An 18,800-nucleotide genomic window follows, 5' to 3' on the forward strand; every position below is an offset into this window, starting at 1 on the left:
AGCCTACAGGAAGTGTGGAATTAAACAAATGAGAACACAATAATTAGCAACGCAAACTGTCAAGTGCATCTAAAAAGAAAAACAATCCGGAACCACAACAATCAGCAGTTTCAAGCTCTCATAAGAATCTGCGGCGCATTCCGATTTAAACAAAAATAGATTAGGCCTTTTGAAAAAAAGTTCAGTGTGATTTCAATAGAAATGGGGCAAATCGGCCTTTTAAGTCTCTAATTTCTATGCTGCTAAGATAGTAAAAAGTCCCATGCCCTTTCCAAATAATTCTTCTCTTTATAAACAGATACATTCCCAAAGGTGAGTTGTAACAGAAAATGGTTTTAGAGTGGACGCTGTAGAGGTGAATAGGTTAAATCCCACTCTACGACTTCTGCCCTTCCACCTCCATCCTCTGCAAAACTTTTGCCATAATGACATTAGAAGGCGAGCTGATGGTTCAACAGCGAAACATTAGACTGGGAACTGCAAGATGGGCTGTTTGAATGCACCAGCGGCTCGTGGGACAAAGATCTCTAAGGATCACAGCACAGAAAAGTCTACTCTGCCACATGATTCCCATAGACAATCCTAAGGGGCAGGTCTACTCAGCCACGTGATCACCATAAACAATCCAAAGGGGCTGGTCTACTCGGCCACGTGATCACCAGACAATTCTAAGGGGCAGGTCTGCTCAGCCACGTGGGATCACTGTGTGCTGAGTTCCACTCCAGGGCAACATATAAGACTGAAATCAAAGTGAGCCTGAAGCAAACACCTAAAGGGGAGCATATTTCCTAAGATATGTGATTTAATGGGAAGGAGACGGCATTCACTCTTTGGATGGAGAGCATTAATTTTATTTTTGGTAGCTAAATCTCTAAATGATAACCAACTGCCTCCTCCTCCCCTCAGCATCCATGCCTAGTCTCCACAAACAGCATGGATTTCTTCTATTATATTAGAGGAGGCTTCAGAAGTTTATTGAAAACAGGAGTTAAAAGATAATGGAAAGTTTTCATAAACATTTGAAGCCCCCATATATTTGCTTCATTTTACATGCAAATCTTTGCATCCATAGCATGTTAAAAACCCCTTAACCCATTATTTATCCAGTAGCAACCAGCCAATTCAAGAAGCCCTGGTGGCATAGTGGTTACACATTGGGCTTCTAACCTGAAGGTCAGCAGTTCAAAACCACCAGCCACTCTGTGGAAGGAAAAATGAGACTTTCTACTCCTGTAAGGAGTTCTCATCTGGGAAACCCACAGAGCTCTACTGTCCTATCGAGTCACTGCATCTGAATTGACTCAATGGCAGTGAGTTTAGCCAACCAATCAACTGCCATCAAGTCAAATCCAACTGGAAGCAACCCTATCATAGAGTTTGTAAGGCTGTACATCTTTATGGGAGTAGACAATCTCATATGTTCCCATGGAGCAGCTGCTGGGGTTGAATTGTCAACCTTGCAGTGAGGAGCTCAATGCCAAACCTTCCCTGCACCAACCACTCAGCTTCTCAACACACAGAACAGAGATTGTTTTGGTAGAAGGATTCCCTTCCAGAAGTCCTTAAATGAAACATGGGTAAATAAACAGAGGCAATTGCTAAGTGGTATCCATTAAATCGGGCAAAGAATGGCCACTCATCTGATGAAGCTTCTGCTGATCCTAAGCCTACCTTGCTCAGCTGTAATTCCATTAGTTGTGGTCAATTACAAGAGCGAGCAGACTTATTCCTAAGAAAAGAGTAAGCTATGGACTAAATGGTTAGTCAAGAAGACACTAAAGTTGTTCAATTGTGTTTATGTTCCATCGTCAATGTGACCTAATACAGGCCCATATTTCATGTGGCTACAGTGAGAAATGTGTGGTCACCACATCTCATAATAATCACCGTCTTCTCCCCTCCGGTCCCGCCTGCTTCCTGAGACTTGCAGCATGCTGAAAGAGGTGTTTCAAGCCCATGGTGCTCTGGGAGTCACTTCTATCCTTATAAGATTATGTTAAGAACTTCTACTGTGCATTACTGAACATGTGCAGCCTAAAGTCAACACAAGAGAGCTCCATTTGTGTTCCGGAATGCCGGTTGTTCTAGACTATTGCTCCCCGTAAATCCTGGTGGGGGATAATAATAATTGCTTAGATCCTGATAGCAAATAGGAAAAAAAAATGCAATCCCTACACTATATTTATATCCATTAAGAAGTCTTGAAATTATAAATGGCTAAATCCTAGTTTCATTTTACTATGTCGGAGAATATTTCTGTACTAGAAGTTTCCAATTACTATAGATTCTAAAAAATAGATTCATTTTTATACACAAATTATCATCATTCATGGAAAAAAATTTGTCTCACGCAAGTAACCTTTAGTTTCCAATACAGATGTACTGTCTTCTATAAACATATAGAAAATGCTCATATAGCCTTGTTCTCTGAGGGTCTCATTTGTCGGGTCTCTTCTTCCTTCATAAACTGCCATCAGTGTTGAGAATTTCCTCCGGCTGCGTTGTGCCTTGCTTACGCCAACATTTTGTTCCCTAACATTAGACGTCACTGTGCTTGGTGTTTCTTAGCAGCACTGGAACTGTTCTGGGAATGAAGGACTTCTCATCCAGACTGTGCAGCACTCTGTAAGACCTGTATCGATAGTAAGCCTAAAAATACCCAGGGTTGGCACAGCATTCACTTGGGTAATGACTAAGTTGATTCAGTCCGTGATTTTACACCACAGGGTTCTTATTAGGAACACGAGAGGGGGAATCCGTGTTTCTTGACACACGGTGATAAATATTTTCACATACAATGAATCATTTAGCTCTTTGGCATCCATTGTGGAAAAGTAGGTCTGAAATAGCTTCCAGGTCTTTTAGCAAAGGTGGAGCTTTGGGAACACAAGAAAAGATTGGCAGTGTGGGCCCAGTGCCTTTGTTTTCGCAGAATCTGATTGCAGCCACAGCAACAGTTTGCCACATTTGTCCAGACTACGCTGAAGGAAAAGATGCCATTTCTTGTATTGCATTTCCTACCTGTGTTTCCTGGATTTCAGATCTCCAAGCCTCTGAAATCTACCAGGCTTGCCCGCATCATGCAAATGAGTCTCAGCGTTCGTTCTTCATTATGGAAATGGGAAAGATGCTTTCCATCTAACGAATGCTAGCCATGGCTGAATTCCTCACCCAATAAGTGGGAAATGAAAAATATTCCACAGGAAAATCTCAGCTGCAAATTTATCTCAACATTCTGGTAAGACAACCAACAAAATGAAACCCAGTCGGTGTTTCTAAAACTACTGATCTTTAGGACTTTCTGAAATTGGAAACTCATTTATGTGTTCTTACTCTGAACAGGTCTTGAAACCTTAGAGTGGTGAATTCACTTTATAAAGAAGGATGTTAAGCACCAGGGAATTAAGACGCTGATCTTCATCAAAATAGCAGTGCAGACTGTCTCTAGAACAATGGCTTCACCTAAATCCAGTCAAGGAAAACATCTTGCAAACCACAGGGGCTGTTCTCCCCTTTCCTACAGGTTGCTCTGAATCAGAATCCAGATGGCAGTGAGATTTTGCTTTTACAACTAGATAAATTAAAAAGAAAATAACAATTAAAAAAAAAAATAAACCGGATCACTGAGACATTTTGAAGTTGAGAAGAAGAAGCCTTCGAAGGTTTTATTTACTAAGCGAGACGTGATTCGGAGGGTACCAAATCCAGTACAAAGCCAACATTTTAAAAGATGGGGAGAAACACAGGTACAAATGGTTGGGTGGTACCATCAAGTTGGTTCGGAGTCACAGCAACCCTGCCCACAACAGAGTGAAACACTACCTGAGCCTGTGCCATCCTCGCAAGCGTTACAACATTTGAGCCACAGTTTCAATCCATCTTATTGAAGTTCTTCCTCTTTCTTGCCGTCCTACTTCACGGTGCACAGTGATGTAGACGGACAGCAAAAAAGGGACAGAGACCTCCTGATAACATGCCCAAAGGATGAGATGGGACATTTTGCCATCCTCAATTCTAAGGAGCATTCTACCTGTAACCCTTCCAGATTTGTCTGTTCTCCTGGCTGTCCACAGTACAGGACATCACCTCTCCCAGCACCACCCTTCAAAGGCAGGGATTCCTCAGTTTTCCTTGTTCTCTGCCCAGATTTCCCACGCCTTTGGAGCGATGGAAAACATCATGGCTCAGGGGCAGGTGCACCTGAGTCCTCAATGTGACCCACTTTAAATCTTTTGAAGAAGATGACTGCTGCTTCCACGGGCATTGATTGAGAATCCAATGAAAATGAAATTCTTGAACAATGTCCCTTATTTCCCCATTCACCGTGATCTTGTTTATCTGTCCAGTCAGTGTTGAGGATTTTTGTTTTCAGTTCCAAACTAAATAACTACTCTAACCCTCGAAATTGTTTTCCTCCTCACATATTCCATTGACTGTTTTGGGGTGGAAATTCCAAGGAGTCCAGTGTGATGGGTTCTGTCATATCATAGGTGGGATATTTCCCTACGATGTCTGATGATGGGTAAACACGGGTAACTTTGACACAAGATTTCTAGCAACAAGATGCTTCTCAAAAGATAAGGCTAATGTAAGTTTCTTAGTATTGACTGATGTACAAGAGTCATGTAAGATATTAGCCCAGAGGAAGCTGGGTGAAAGGTCTACCTCTGTGTTGGTCTGTAGCTTTTGTACTTTTAGAAAATGACTCCAAATTGAAATGTTTCATTTAAAAAATAAGACAGGCATGTGGATCTGAAAAAGCTTACATATTGTATGAAAGTTGGCAAGTGCCTGGTATGTTTTATGATAAAGGAAAATAAGTACAATTACCACAACAATAAAAAGGAGAGTACACCTCTCTCTTCTTGGAATACTTACAAACCTAAGACACTCTCTGTTTGAGTAACATGTCTTTGGCAACATCTTTAAATTGTAGGCTTCGAAAAAATCAAACAACAACCAACATTTTTATACTTCATTCCATCACTTTCTTCATTAAGTATTGCAAAAAAACTGATTCTTCTTTCAGGTAATTGCTAGCTAGAGAGACATATGCTAAAGCCAGTGTTTATATCATATTGTTTCAGTAATGTTTTGTTTAAAATTACACCATCTACAGCAGTTGAAATTTTATCATGTGAAAAACCAGAAAGTCGAAAATCTAGAAAACACTTGTTGCCCAGAAGTCTATAAACAATGATTCGAGCTACTAACCTCTAGTTGAGATTTTGTAAAATAACAATAATAACAAATAGTTCTATAATTTACACTGAAATATCACTTCACTCAGTTCTAAAACATGTGTCATTAAGTTTTCTACAATTGCTCACTGTATTTATAAATAGCATGTAAATGATAACTATTGATAATGATTCTTATATCATACCAAGAAATTTACATAATTACTCAAATTTATTCAAAATTGTTTCACCCAATGCCAGACCCTTCCATCCTGCCCACACCCACCCACAGTATGGACAGGAAAGGAAGGAGAATCAGACATACTGTAAGATATTGCCTGAGTATGAAATTATACTATAGTGATCTGCAAAAATTCTGTTTACCCCAAGGTACCTGGTTACTATTGGAAAAATAACTCAGCATTTCCCATCTAAAAGAGAAATCAATTCCTTGATTTTTACAGGAAAATACTTATCAATAGCGCCTCATGTTAATAAAGGTCTTGAACTAGTTCAGTCTGGTTTGACTCTTGATGACAATTTGCATTTCCATTCCTGCTATACTGAATCTGAATGAATACTTTCACAAGCTCTCCGGGTATTTTGGGGGATCTTGTGAAAATGAAGATTTTGATGCTGTGTATCTGGGGAGAAAACACAAATTCTTAGCAGGAGTTTAAATGGGCATAAATCAGTTCAAAGTCATGGTATCAAAAGGAGAATATAGAATACTTGTGCAGTTCATTTCCAAATTAAAAAGTGGAACATACTTTGAATTAGTTTTATTATCCATAAAGCATTAACACTGACTTCAAAGAAATCAGTTGGTTATTTGAGAACATGTAAAATAGGAAATATCATCCTGATTAGTTTGGGAAAAAGTTACTTGCCACCTTAAATCATATACTCCCAGGGCGCTCAGTCCTACTCTGGAGGCCCGTGCTAAATGTTAATGTTATCAAAACCTCATTTCTTTTGATCAGAGAAAATAACATTTTATTACAGATTATAGCTAGGTAGCACAAATGGTTATGTAACATTTGACTACTGGCAAAAGTTTGGTGATTCAAACACACCCACGGGTGCCTCGGAAGAAAGGACTGGAGATCTGCATCTCTAGTTTTCAAAGGTCACAACTTTGAAAACACTGTGGGGTTCAGTTCTACTCTGAGTCGGAATTGACTACAAAGCAATTAACAACAAACAACAACTATAGCCATCTATCTATCCACCAATCAATATATTGACCCTAACAATAGGAGAAGCTGGACTATATGAAGAAGAACAGGGCACCAGCAGTGCAGGAAGACGCATGAACAACTTCAAAATGCCGATGACACAACCTTGCTGAAAGTGAAGAAGATCCGAAGCGCTTAGAGATGAAGATCCATGACCACAGCCTTCAGAATTTCACTCCAACATAGGTCCTCAACGCTAGACCAGTACAATCAAACAGTACAAGAAATGCTGAAAAATTTAAGTTGTCAAGGATTTAATTTTACATTGATCCTTAATCAGTGTCCACAGAACATCGGTCAAGAAAGTCAATGATGTACTACATCAGGCAAACCAAATAGCCGTCAATCTACGTCTGACACATTATTAAAAGCAACGATGACACTTCAGAGATGAAGATGCACCTGTCCCAACAAGCCATTGCAGTGTCAGCGCCCTCATCTGCATAGAAAGCTACTTAATGAAGAAGGAAGACTAAGGAAGAGTTGCTGCCTTTGAATTACGGAGCTGGTAAAGAATATTGAATATGTACTGCCAGAAGAATACACAAATCTCTCTCAGGAGAAATAAAGTGAAAAAGCCCCTTAGCAGCAAGGATGGAAAGACTGTCTCATTATCAGGAGGGACCATCTCTGATGAAGGGCAGACATCATTGTAAAATAAAGGGTCCATGAAAAAAATGGGAGATGGATTGATGCAGTAGTTGGAACCATGTGCTCAACAATAGCAATGGCTGTGAAGATGACCAAGGTGCAGGCAGTGTTTGGTTGTGCTGCACGTAGTGTAACTTTGGGTTAGAACAGACTGGATGGTACACAGAAACAGCAGGCCACCTGATTTAAGTTTACTGCTAACTTTTATTTTCTGATGGAGTCCTGAGGAATCAGTGGTTAAACTAAAAGGTCAGCGACCAAAAAGGTCGGTTTCAGCGCACTACCCACTGCAGAGGAGAAAAAGTGCCCATCTGATTCAGTAAAGGTTTACAGCCTGGGGAAGTCCTCCTTTAACCACGAGTGGCTATGATTTAGATTTGACTCCATAGCTGCATATACCCTTGAATTTGGGGTTTAGAGTTCTGACTAGATTGCCTCTACTTAACTGGCACTCAACTGTTCTTTCACCATGCTTCCGTGAAACACATCGGGACCTGGCAAATGTGTTCATTAATTGGTACTCCAGGATCTAATAGTTTACCCTTCAGCACTTCTCCAGGTTATGTGTGTTTTGTCTTGACTCTTCAAGGTGGACTTTTAAGGCAAGAGCATTTCATTTTATGTGATTGCCCAGGGCAGCCAGGAGAGTTCTAGTATAATTCAACCAACCATTATGTAGTTAAAGAGACCTTAATGAACAAGTACATAACAATCACTCGATGGGCCTTTAACACATCTCAGGTATCCAAATGTTGACGTCCTAGCAAGAGAAAGGGCGCTTCCTGAAAGTGAAGAAAACAACTCAACATTTCCGTTACTTTATGCCTCCTTTTGCTCTTCCACTGAGTGGCTACATCCTTAGCAGGCTTTGATATAGACACATGCATTCACACACACACTAAATTCAACTCTGAAAACACAGTCGTCCCACTACAAGCCTGATGTGAACTCAGATGGAGCTGTCCTCATTGAGGGAAGTCAGAGTCTGCCGTGAAAAATAATGATTTCAAACCCTGGGAAGAGTCAGTAGTGTAGACGCACATCGCGCTGTGGAAAGCGGGCTATGCGTTAAAGAATGCATTGAGAACCGACTCCTAGAGGCTATAGATACGTGTGCGCCTACGCAACTCCAAAGTCAGTGGCTCCCAAAATACATCTTTATCTGACAATAAAATAGTATTGTTTTAAACACAAAAAGACTGACTTCGTTTTACATAGATAACACTTTATTTTTTGCATTGCATGTTATAGAAATAATCTATACTTTTGTGTATACAATAAATATTTTTCAGTATAAGCACAATCCATTCACTGGATGGTTGGGAATCATTTTGTCTTGTTGCCCTAGTAGAGTTTTCCATTTTGAAAAATGTGAAGCAGCAGTTGGATTAAGAGGTTCTCCATCCCACTACCCCGCTGCTTTACCCATGAAATATTTTTCCATCTACAGGTTTTTGAGTCTATAATCAGGTAAGGCAGCGGAAAACCAATAAGACTGGTGTGTGTGTGGGAGGCCTGCTGGCACCGTGGGGAAACACTCAGTTCCTACCCAATAGGATGGTGTTTCACCCACCAGCTACTCTGCAGGAGAAAGATGTCAGTTGCCTTCCTCTGTAAAGATTTACAGCCAGGGAAACCCTAGGGTACAGTTGTACACTGAGTTGGATGGAACTGACACAACAAGTTTGTGTGATTTTGATGGTTTTTATTTAGCTTTGGTAGTAGGGGAAATTGGAAGCAGAAAAGGGAAGACTGGCTATAAAAAATACCCCCCGTCGAAGTATAATCAAACACATCCTACTACGGTTTATCTATGGATTTTGCTAGTAATCAAAACTCTGGAATAAACTGCATTAATTTTGACAAGGCCAAATCTTGTTCCAAATGAGTCGTTTTCTTGACAGGGCGAAAGCTCTGTTCTTGAAAAATTCATAGTTCAAAGTCCAGAATCTTTTCACTACAGATGTATTAGTCACATGTTGCCCCCCCCCCCCACTCCCCATTTGAAAACCACAAAGTATAAGCTAAGAGGGGTTTTCTCATCACCCAGCATTCTGCCTACTGCATCCATGATAGGGTTAACTGATTGCACTTGCAGCTTAAAATGCACCCAGATGCTGTGGGATGAGCACACTTCATAAATTAAAGGAGCATATGGAAGGTGAACAGGCAGTAACATTTCATCATAACTACCCAAAGCGTCTTTTATATGCAATGCTACTTCACTAATTATTTTGCAAATATGTAAGCATATCCCTAGTGAATATCTTGGTAAGAAATCTGCTTGCTAGTTGAGCCGAAATGCTTTACAACCAGACATTTAATACCACTTTAGAGGCTCTTGTAATATCATTCCATTTTGCCCAGAAGGCTTTTAGCTTATCAGGCTTCATGGATTGTGCAAAGCCAATGAAAAAAAAAATGTACTCTTTATCATTGGGCCATCTTGCTTAATGAATATGTTGACTTTTCAAAATATAAGTATCTAGTCAAAGGTCTGTAGACTTTCTACAATTTTGGAAGGGTTTTCTAGAAGAGCACCTTGTTGCTGAGTGGAATCTATTAATATTTAAGGAAAGAGGGTGGAGGGAAGGAGATTTTACAAATATATAATGCTTTCATGCTGAGAAATTAATATTCATGATCTGAATAAATTGTCTTGAATTTACTTCGAGGTACCAAAGGTAAAGGCTCTCATCCTCTTGTCTAGGCACAATGCCTTGCAAGACTAGGTCTGAACGGGTGAGTCAAAAAGAGGCATTTCACCTGGGAAAAGTTCTTTTGCAGACCGGGCCACATAACCAGGGACCACCACCAAATGAACTGTCAGCTGCCACCACAACTAAAGACGCTCATTTTGCATTTTCCTAACACTGTTTTATTGGTATACCTTGGCAACATGACTTGGGCCAAATGAAGTTGAACTTAGGACTTGAAATTGTGTCTGGGTTCACCTGGAGCCTTCAAAGAATCGTGAGCATCAGTGAGTTCAGAAGCACGTGGACTTTCCTAAGTCCCATGACATTTCTGAACCAAGCTTTTGCTCGCTTCTCTGCGTTCTTGGGAGGCAGGGGGCTACATGGGATGTGCTGAAGAGTTTAAGTTCACGGCAGAGTTTGAAGGGAGCATTGGTTAAGCTCCCAGGCTCGTTTATAAAATCAACAACTACTTAAAGCATTCAAAAGTTATTTTAGAAATGAACATTTATTTAAAAGCCAGAAGTGGAAAAGGGTAAAAAGCCAGAAGCCTATTAGTCAGAACTGAATTCTTAATATTTTCAGAATGGAAAGATTACCTATGAAAAATGTCAGTAAACCCAACAGAGATTTGAATCATCTGAGGTCTGATAAACCACAAGTGTAGACACCACCAACTTAAATATTACAGTGGCCTAAATTTAATTTCGCTCATACATTTCCTCCAACATGGCAAAGAGAAGAAGGTTACAAACAACAACCCATAGGCAACACACCATGGAGACTCCAGGAAACCAGATTCTAGTCACAGGGCTACCAAATGAAGCGACAAGTTCTTGTCACCCTACCCAGGACATCCTGTCTTGTAATTTCAGGGAGAGGCAGCCAGAAGTTTCTTAGGAAGGAGAGGCCAGGCTTCCTTCACTACTAAGCTCCCTCCTCTGCCCACTTCTCTAATTCATTCTCCCCCCAGTTCTCCATCTGCTCAGCCCCCGCCTATTGTTTCCACTCACTGCCCAGCATGCCAGTCCCATATGGCCACATTTTGCCTCTGTTTACTCCAATTCCCTTGGGCCTGGGAAATGTTAGCCTACCAAGGCCTTTTTGGCTCTTCACAAGGGGTAGCTCACCCCTTATCCCCACAGGAATTCACAAACACATGAAAGTGCACACTCTTTCTTGTATACGCAATCAGCATTTTACAGACTCCTCTCCTAGGTGAGGTGAAAACCAAAAGATGTATTTTCATTCTCTCCCCTGGGCTGCATTTTTTTACACTTAAATCTGCTATCTCTCTTTAAATAAGCAAGTTAACCCACTTTCAAAAACATCAACATATAGAAACTATAAAAATATATATCCCAGACATGCATTTCTTTTCAAGTGAGCATAATTAATTAGTACACACAAACATGACTTAAAACTTATCATCATGAAATTCTTCCATCAGCTAATCAGGTTTAGTCATCACACGCTAATACATTTTCCGTTGTACAGAGCATGCATGCAATTCAGACAGTCCACCTTTACAAATTCCCAATGAAAATCCCACTCTACCGCAAAGCATGCATGATTAGAATTTAAACATATTTAGGCAAAATTATCACCAAGCCGTAGCAAAAATTAAAGCAGACTGGCAAGTATTGAAAGCAGGTTTTATTCATGCTTTTCCTCGAACCAACTTAATACACACACACACAACATTTTTGGTTTTTTTCTGCCACAAGCATGCTGAGAAAGCTCTGAAGCTCACCAAAGCAGCAAACAAAACTACAAACAATCATGCTCAGGGTTAAAGGACATTTTCAATTAAAAAGGAAAAAAATACCTTGTTACATTTCACACAGAGCGTGCATACATTTGACATGCAATCTCCAAGGAAACAGTATTTTAATATCTATCTTAAAATTAGCTGATCCAAATGAGTTTATTCTTATTTTCATTATTACTGTTCTTAGGCGCCTGGTATCTTAAAGCCTGCATGCTGCAGATCTAAGCTGTGCTCAGCACCGGCTGTGATAGAAGAAGCTACCTGCGAGTTTTCACAGTGCCATCTCATATCCATGTCTGTCTGGCTACCCTGCGTGCTTAGAGCTTTTTTCTTAGTTCTTAATGGAAATCCTAGGAAATTTAGTCCATCCTCTGAAATCAATACTGGTGACAGGAGAGCTCCCTGACTCAGTGGGAGATCAAGATGATAAATTGTCTGCGCATCAGCCTGGCCTATCAGTGCCCTGCACACAGATGGGCGAGAAAAGACACAGAAAAGGCTCTATCAGTCACGTGTCACTGGGGAGCCAATGGCTGCCGCGCTACTGCAGGGAGGGATGCTGCAGTTCCGCCTGCAGTTGACCAGGCTGTTGGTACACAGCCCAGCCCGCGCCCAGCTCAAAAAGTCTAGGCGGTCCCTGTCTGGAATGCGCTTCCTGGCTGGGATTGTATATATAGACTATAGAGGAATGGACCTTACTCTCACCCCTGTGCGAAATAAATGCTTTTTCTCATTCACTCCATTTCTTTCTAATCCATTGTGGTCGCCGAACAGACAGAAACTACTTTTTTTAATACCTCCAGCCCTTAAACTCGTGTGTGCTTCCCCTCCGATGATTACCGTGTTTTCTCCTCATATTAAATTAGAAGTCTTAAACTGTGCAATTAGCATGTAACCCTCTGAACAGAATCGCCTCAAAGCTTTCATTGTAATTATAATTTTATCTCCAAGCTAATGAATGTTATATTTTTTTGAATGCCACGTTTATAATAAGCATTTTTATGAGATGGTTTTTTAAAGGCAATTATACCACATTAAGAAATACATTATATGCTCTTTTGCCAATTAGAACCGTTCCTCTTTAAAGACAATTGAAATCCCAATAAATACAGCATTCTCTTTATCAATAAAAATCACACACACACACACACTCACACTCTCAAAGGATCCTGTCTTCTGAAGCCTGCAGAACAAATGTGTCACCGTTTTTCTCTGGCCTCGGAATGCTACAGTCCTTCTTGAGAAGCAGACACCGCACATCTGGAATACCAGATGGAAATCTATCCCCACTCCATCTGCTTCCATTGAGGTACTGTCACAGCAGGTCCTGCACAGTTCTTCAAGGAATCGGAGATGATGGCCTCAGTGTAACGGGGCAAGTTGTGAGTAATGAGATCAAGGTGTGTTTCACATGATACTATGATGACAAGTGAAAAAAGACAGAATGAGGTATTCAAATAAATATTTCATTCTCTAAGACGTACTGTTGTTGAACCAACCAAAGTATGAAATTTAAATTGTTTACCAGCTAAACACACTCTACCTTGGGAAATTACCTTTACAACAGCAAAGTACCTTGGGGCACTTCTTTTCATTGTTTTTTGGCACTCCAGTGGCACGCACTATATAAATTATTAAGGATTAATTCTAATTTCTTTTGGGGTCACCCAGTCCTGAGAGGGAAAATTAATCTGAGATTAGACTAATGTGTGTGTCATTATATATAATTTGGTGCTGAATTTCATAATGTATAAATTCTAAAGCTCATTTTGACTTGACAACTATTTTTAAAAAGAAATTCCTAAAAGATTGACTTTTACCATTGTTTTCCCTTTTGCTAATTTATTTTTTCTCTTTAATTAGTAATGAAAATCAGTAATTTTGAGGAAGTTCTCATACGCTTCTAAAAATTATTTTGTCCTCATTCATCTAGCCTATTTATTTAAAAATAACAATATCTTGTTCATTAAAAATAACAACCCTCAACACCAAGCTTTATTCTTTTAAAATAGAAGATTAAGATTCAGAGCACTCTCATAAAAAATAAAACCACCTACCCATGCCATCCCTATTTATTATAGCATTGTAATACTAAAAAAACCTAGACACCGCTATATTGCTCATCAATAATTAGCCAATCATGTAAATTAATGGTACAGTCTTACAGGTGAAATATTTTGCAAGCCTAAATTGTAATATGATAAATTCATACGTGATTAGATGAAGAGGTCTCTAACATGCGTTGCCATTAAAAAATAAAGGTACAAAATTTAAATTGTTTCAAAGCTCGACTACATCTGCTAACCATAAAAACATGAATATTTGATGGCAAGTGGAGAGAAACCCTGCAAGATCCTAAGAACAACTGCTCACCGTGGCTAACTCTGAAAGGGATGGTGAGTTCAAAGGTGGGAATGACACAGACACTGTGGTGCTTAATTTTAATCAGTTCTGCGTATTACTTTTCTAATTTAAACTTTAACTGAATGGTGGCATCCAGGTTCTTTAGAAGAACATGGCTGGTGGGTGTTTTCAGGAGAAGTACTGAGTAGATGGAAGGCAACATGGCCTGTTTTTGTTTGCAATACTACCGGGGTGGCCGAGCCAAGAACAGAGATGCTGGGCTCGGGTTCTTCCTGTTTCCGCAGAAGAGCTGGACCCCAAACATCGACTTAAAGCTTAGGAACATCTTTTGGTGGTAGCTTTGGCTTTTCTCCATTGCCAGAATATATTTTTCTAGTTTCTTTATCCCTGAAAGCAAACCATAGCACTACCTTACATCGACTAAAAGCTTTGCAATTGAGAGTGGAGAGTTCATCTAAATGATTCCTCATTCTTAGAAGGAGAAATGTGTAGGGCCGGGAAGCAATTGTAACCAATTAGCTGAACTCCGGCAAAGGATCCTTGCCTGGCCTTTCTCTAGTGGATGCAATTAGCAAGACCTGGCAGGGCTAAACCTGAAATGCAATTTAGTATCTAGTTCACTGCTTCTTAGGAAGCAAAAATAATGTAAGGCTAAAGACAAAAGAAAATCCACTGCCCTCTGTCTCTTTTTACCTAGCATAAGCTTATCTCAAGCCCAAACCAAGATATGACTTATAGATTCTGTTGTTTTTATTTTATATTTTGGCAGGAGGAGGGGATGCAGTTCTCCAACGTGAATAACATAAACTTTGAGAAGAAACAAAAAAAGAATTGACCAAATTAAAATAAGGGCTTATTATTTTCATTACTGATTTTTGGTGTGGATTTTTCCACAAAATTACTCTAAGTTAGTGATTGGAAGGTGATTTTGCCCCTTGCTTTGGATTAAAATACATTTCACTATGATTGGTGTTTACTTTTTTACATTTACACTTTTGGATGTAATCCGTTTGGGCATAGTTTTTCTTTTGCTATGTTAATGACACTATACCAGGAGAGCTCATATAGTAAACCTAATTACTTCTAAGCTGCTTAAAAAATAGACTACATGCAAGCACACACATATATCATTTGAAGATTCTCTACAAGTTACGGATGGTTACCAGGGAGGAAACACCTGGGCTACCAATAAAGAAGGGCTATACAAAACCTAGATCCTAATTTAGACTTTCAGGCTGCAGAATTTTGAAAACCTAAATGTCTGTTCTTCTTAGCAATCCACTAATGGTATTTGGGACATCTGCTCTTGGCAACTCTGATGCCCCATCCAGAAGGACATTTGTCAGGGTCCAGAAAGTTTTGATTGTCATAGCTAAGCATCTTACAGTGCAAAGGACAACTGTTCATACCAATGAATTTGGGGGCCTATATTGTCAAGTGCCGAGGTTGAAAAACCATGCTCTTAATATTGAGTCCTTCGATTTTATACAGAGAGTTCTGGTTTTAAACCTTATGTACTGTTCTGGGAGGTAACATGACAGAGAAGTAAACTCAAATGGAGAACAGAAACTGACTGAGGATCAGTCCTGGGGACGCCGCACATTTAGGAAGTGAAAGAGAAGATGAAGGAGGAAGGAGCAAGGAGCAAGGCTTTGAGAGTAAGGAAGAAAAAGTTGGGTAAAAAAGAGATTAGGATTAATTTTGTTAAATGCTGCTGGTTGTCAAGTAATCCAGTCTTCATAGTCTTTAAAAACTTTAAACGAAGGTGTCTGGTCATTGAGGCATACTGAATGAAAAGGTAATGAAAAGGTGTGGGAGAGTTTAGGTTCATGATAATGGATTCTTAAAGAAGTTGCCAGAATATTTACCGAAGTATTTACAGAGATGCTAAGAGCTCTACTTGAGAGAATATGCCCAGAAGGGGTGGTTTTGCATCCTTTAAGCGACAGTTCTTTGGCTATTTCTGGACCTCGTAGTCCATGATGTCAGTGCATAAACCAGAAAGCGAACAAAGCCTCGCTAAGAATCTTCCACCTCATCTCACAGTGGAGGCAGAGCCCTCATTGTTTGCCCCATAAGGACTGCAGTGGCAATTACTGTCCTGAGGCCTGCCCGCAGTCTTTCTATCCACAGGTAATATTTCTGGGAACGGAGTACTCAGGACCGGCTTCAGGCACTTTCAGTCCTGTGGCACCTGCCATGCCAACTGCCCCTCTGCCAAGCTTCTGACCCTTGGAGGGCTCAGACTGGAAGTCACCTGCCATGGACACTGGAGAAGGTTCCAGCGATTGGGCTCCTTTTGACAGGGAACTAAGGCAGGAAGACAGCTCAGAGGCAATAGTGAGTGAGCGTAAGTAAGGGTGGCAGAGAGAGGACCATGAAGAGGGAGGTCACAGTAATAGCTACAGTTATAACCACATCCTCTGGCGTGTGTGCCGCAATTCTCATAGAATCGTAGAGTTTTACAACTTCAAGATTATGTTGTTGCTTCATGAGCTCTTTCAATAACATGAGATTAGGATCAGAAATCACGTGTGGCATAAAGTTACTATATTCCTGTTAAATATAGAGAAATTGACCCTCAGTGGTAAAACAACATTTTCATTCATGAAGGTTTTGCCAACCTATCAAATGTTGCTTCAATATCATAACCACTTATACATTTTTAAGATACAGTTTTATTCTGTTTTATAATAATTTAATAAGAAGTATACTCAAGCATTAAACAAAAAAAACCCAACAGCAACAACAACAACACAAAAGAAACAAAACTTGTTCCCGTCCAGTCACTCACAATCTATAGCAACCATACAGGACAGATTTGGTGGCCTGGTGGGTTATGAGTTGGGCTGCATACAGCAAGGTCAGGAGTTTGAGCTCAGCGGCTGCTCTGTGGGGCAAAGATTAGACTTTCTGCTCAGATAAAGATTGAGAGCCTGAGAAATCCACTGAGTCAGTTCTACCATGTCCTATAGGGGTCACTGTAAGACTCAGTGGGAGTGAGTTTTCCAGTTTCCAAATGTTATACAGGACCTCAAGGAGTTTTCAAGGCTGTAAATCTTTTCAGAAAGAGATGATCATATCTTTCGATGGCAGAATGACTGAACTGTTAATCCTTGGGTTAGTTTTAAAAAGCTTAGCCGCCGAGCTCTTTAATAGGCATAAGAAGCAATGAAGAAGCTTGTTAACTATGCAGATAACTGGGCCTGACCATAGAGATTTGGTTCCCTGTCTTAGATCTCAAAATTTGTGTTGCTAATGAGTGTCTCAGCTTATTCATATACATATATTAATCTCCATCCTCTGAGAGTCTCAAACTCAGATTTCTTCTTCAGAAAAGCTTCTCCACAGGTTTCTGAGAGACAGAAATGGAGAGCTTCTCTTTCCCCCCTTCAGAAGACAAGCGACGGCAGGAAGAAGCTGAACCTTTGAAAGCACCGCGGGGTAGAGAAAGATGCATGCAGGTGCGGCGGGAGAGCCATCCACGAGCGGGGTTCCTCAAACTGCACTGCACAGAGCAGAGTTGAAACCATTTGGGGGGAAGATGATTAATGAGTAATGAAGAAATGTGCAAGTAGTAGCATTTACATGACGTGCTACCCCTCTTATTCCCACTGATAGATAGAGCTGGACTGGTCCCCATTCAGGACCATGGTCAGAAATCACGCTGCTGTACGTCTGTAAGCCGGGCCATTCCCGAGATTCTAAGAAATCATGTGTACGCACAGACGTTTTCTTGGTTCTCCAGACCCCTCGAGAGGGGCGAACGTTCCTTTACAAGATCAGAACCTGCTAACATCAGATCAAAACTGCCCCAATTGTTAAAGGTAATAAGTCCAACCAAAGTGAACCCCCAGGACATTTCATGCAGGATAGTGATTTAGGAAGATGAAGGCCAAGTGCCATGCACAGAAATCCTCCATCTTTCTTCCCTTCCACCAAGATTCGGGGCAAAGGGAAGTGGGGCTATCGCATGCTCTTATCAGTGTGCACTGCCTGTTCTAGCTCCTTTTTATTTTTAATTTTGACCTTTTCTAAGCTTTTGGATGTACTACCCTTGTGCTAGTTCAATAGAAGTATAATTTACTGTCACCTCTGATTTAATCTTAAAATTTGAGGTTCAAATTTCACAAGGGATTGATTCTGTGAGCATAATAACATCAGAACAATGCCTTTTACCAAACAGAAGCCGTGTTTGTGTTGTGTGCTGTCCGGTCAGCCAGGACTCGTAGAGATCCTACTGGACAGTGGGTTACACCTTGGGCTGTTCACTACAAGATCAGCAGTTTAAAACCACCAGCCGATGCTCAGAACAGGGATGAGGCTTTCCATTCCTGTAAAGGAACTGACAGGGCCAGTTCTATTCTGTCCTATGTGGTCACCTGGAGTTGGAATTGACCCAGTGGCCACGAGTCTGCTTATTTTTTTTATCATTATGGAAGCACATTGCCATGTTTTTCTCTGACAAACTGGCTTGTGGTTTAGAACAGTCAAGCACTTAGTTAGCAGTCCAGCACTAACCATTGTGCTACCGCAGTGACCAAATAGTTTTGGGGGCTGGTTGGTGACAAACCACAATCAAAGAAGCCACAGTTAATGGCCATGCCTATTAGAAGCCAGGAAAGTGAGCAGGAGAGGGAGAATGGAAAGGAATAATGAAGCGATAGAAAAACAGAGGGAGGAGACGGAGAAGGACGTAAGAATAAAAGAACAAAACAAGTTCAAGGCAGCTGAGATAGATTGACCGTATGAGAAATTTCTGCTTGCCAGTGAGCAGAGTTTGTTGGATGGATGTGTTAAACAGGAGTCCACTCCCACTGCTTCACCTTCCCCAGCCCTCATGATGTTGGGAGATATGATGTACAAGACAGGTACACCTTGTGTCACTGTGCACTATGTT

The 18,800-nt window shown here is 40.5% G+C and overlaps 1 protein-coding gene across 29 annotated transcripts in view; it reads right to left on the reverse strand.

Moving 5' to 3' along the window:
* Nucleotides 1-18,800, reverse strand: part of NRXN1 (neurexin 1) — a 1,284,195-nt gene that overhangs the window by 48,348 nt on the left and 1,217,047 nt on the right. Inside the window, exon 1 of one of the 29 annotated variants that reach the window (XM_030884353.2) lies at nt 11,798-11,940. The exons of 27 other annotated variants lie outside the window; for them this stretch is intronic. In XM_030884353.2, the coding sequence (XP_030740213.1) occupies nt 11,798-11,830 (33 nt within the window). In that variant the 5' untranslated portion in view covers nt 11,831-11,940. Of the gene's footprint in view, nt 1-11,593; nt 11,770-11,797; nt 11,941-18,800 lie in introns of those variants that run through there. One more of the 29 variants, XM_045285745.1, reaches the window with a different exon arrangement.

The sequence above is a fragment of the Echinops telfairi genome, unplaced genomic scaffold (genome assembly GCF_000313985.2).
Source record: "Echinops telfairi isolate 266 unplaced genomic scaffold, ASM31398v2 ScPeMD7_7475;HRSCAF=8513, whole genome shotgun sequence".
Classification (NCBI taxonomy): Eukaryota; Metazoa; Chordata; class Mammalia; order Afrosoricida; family Tenrecidae; genus Echinops; species Echinops telfairi.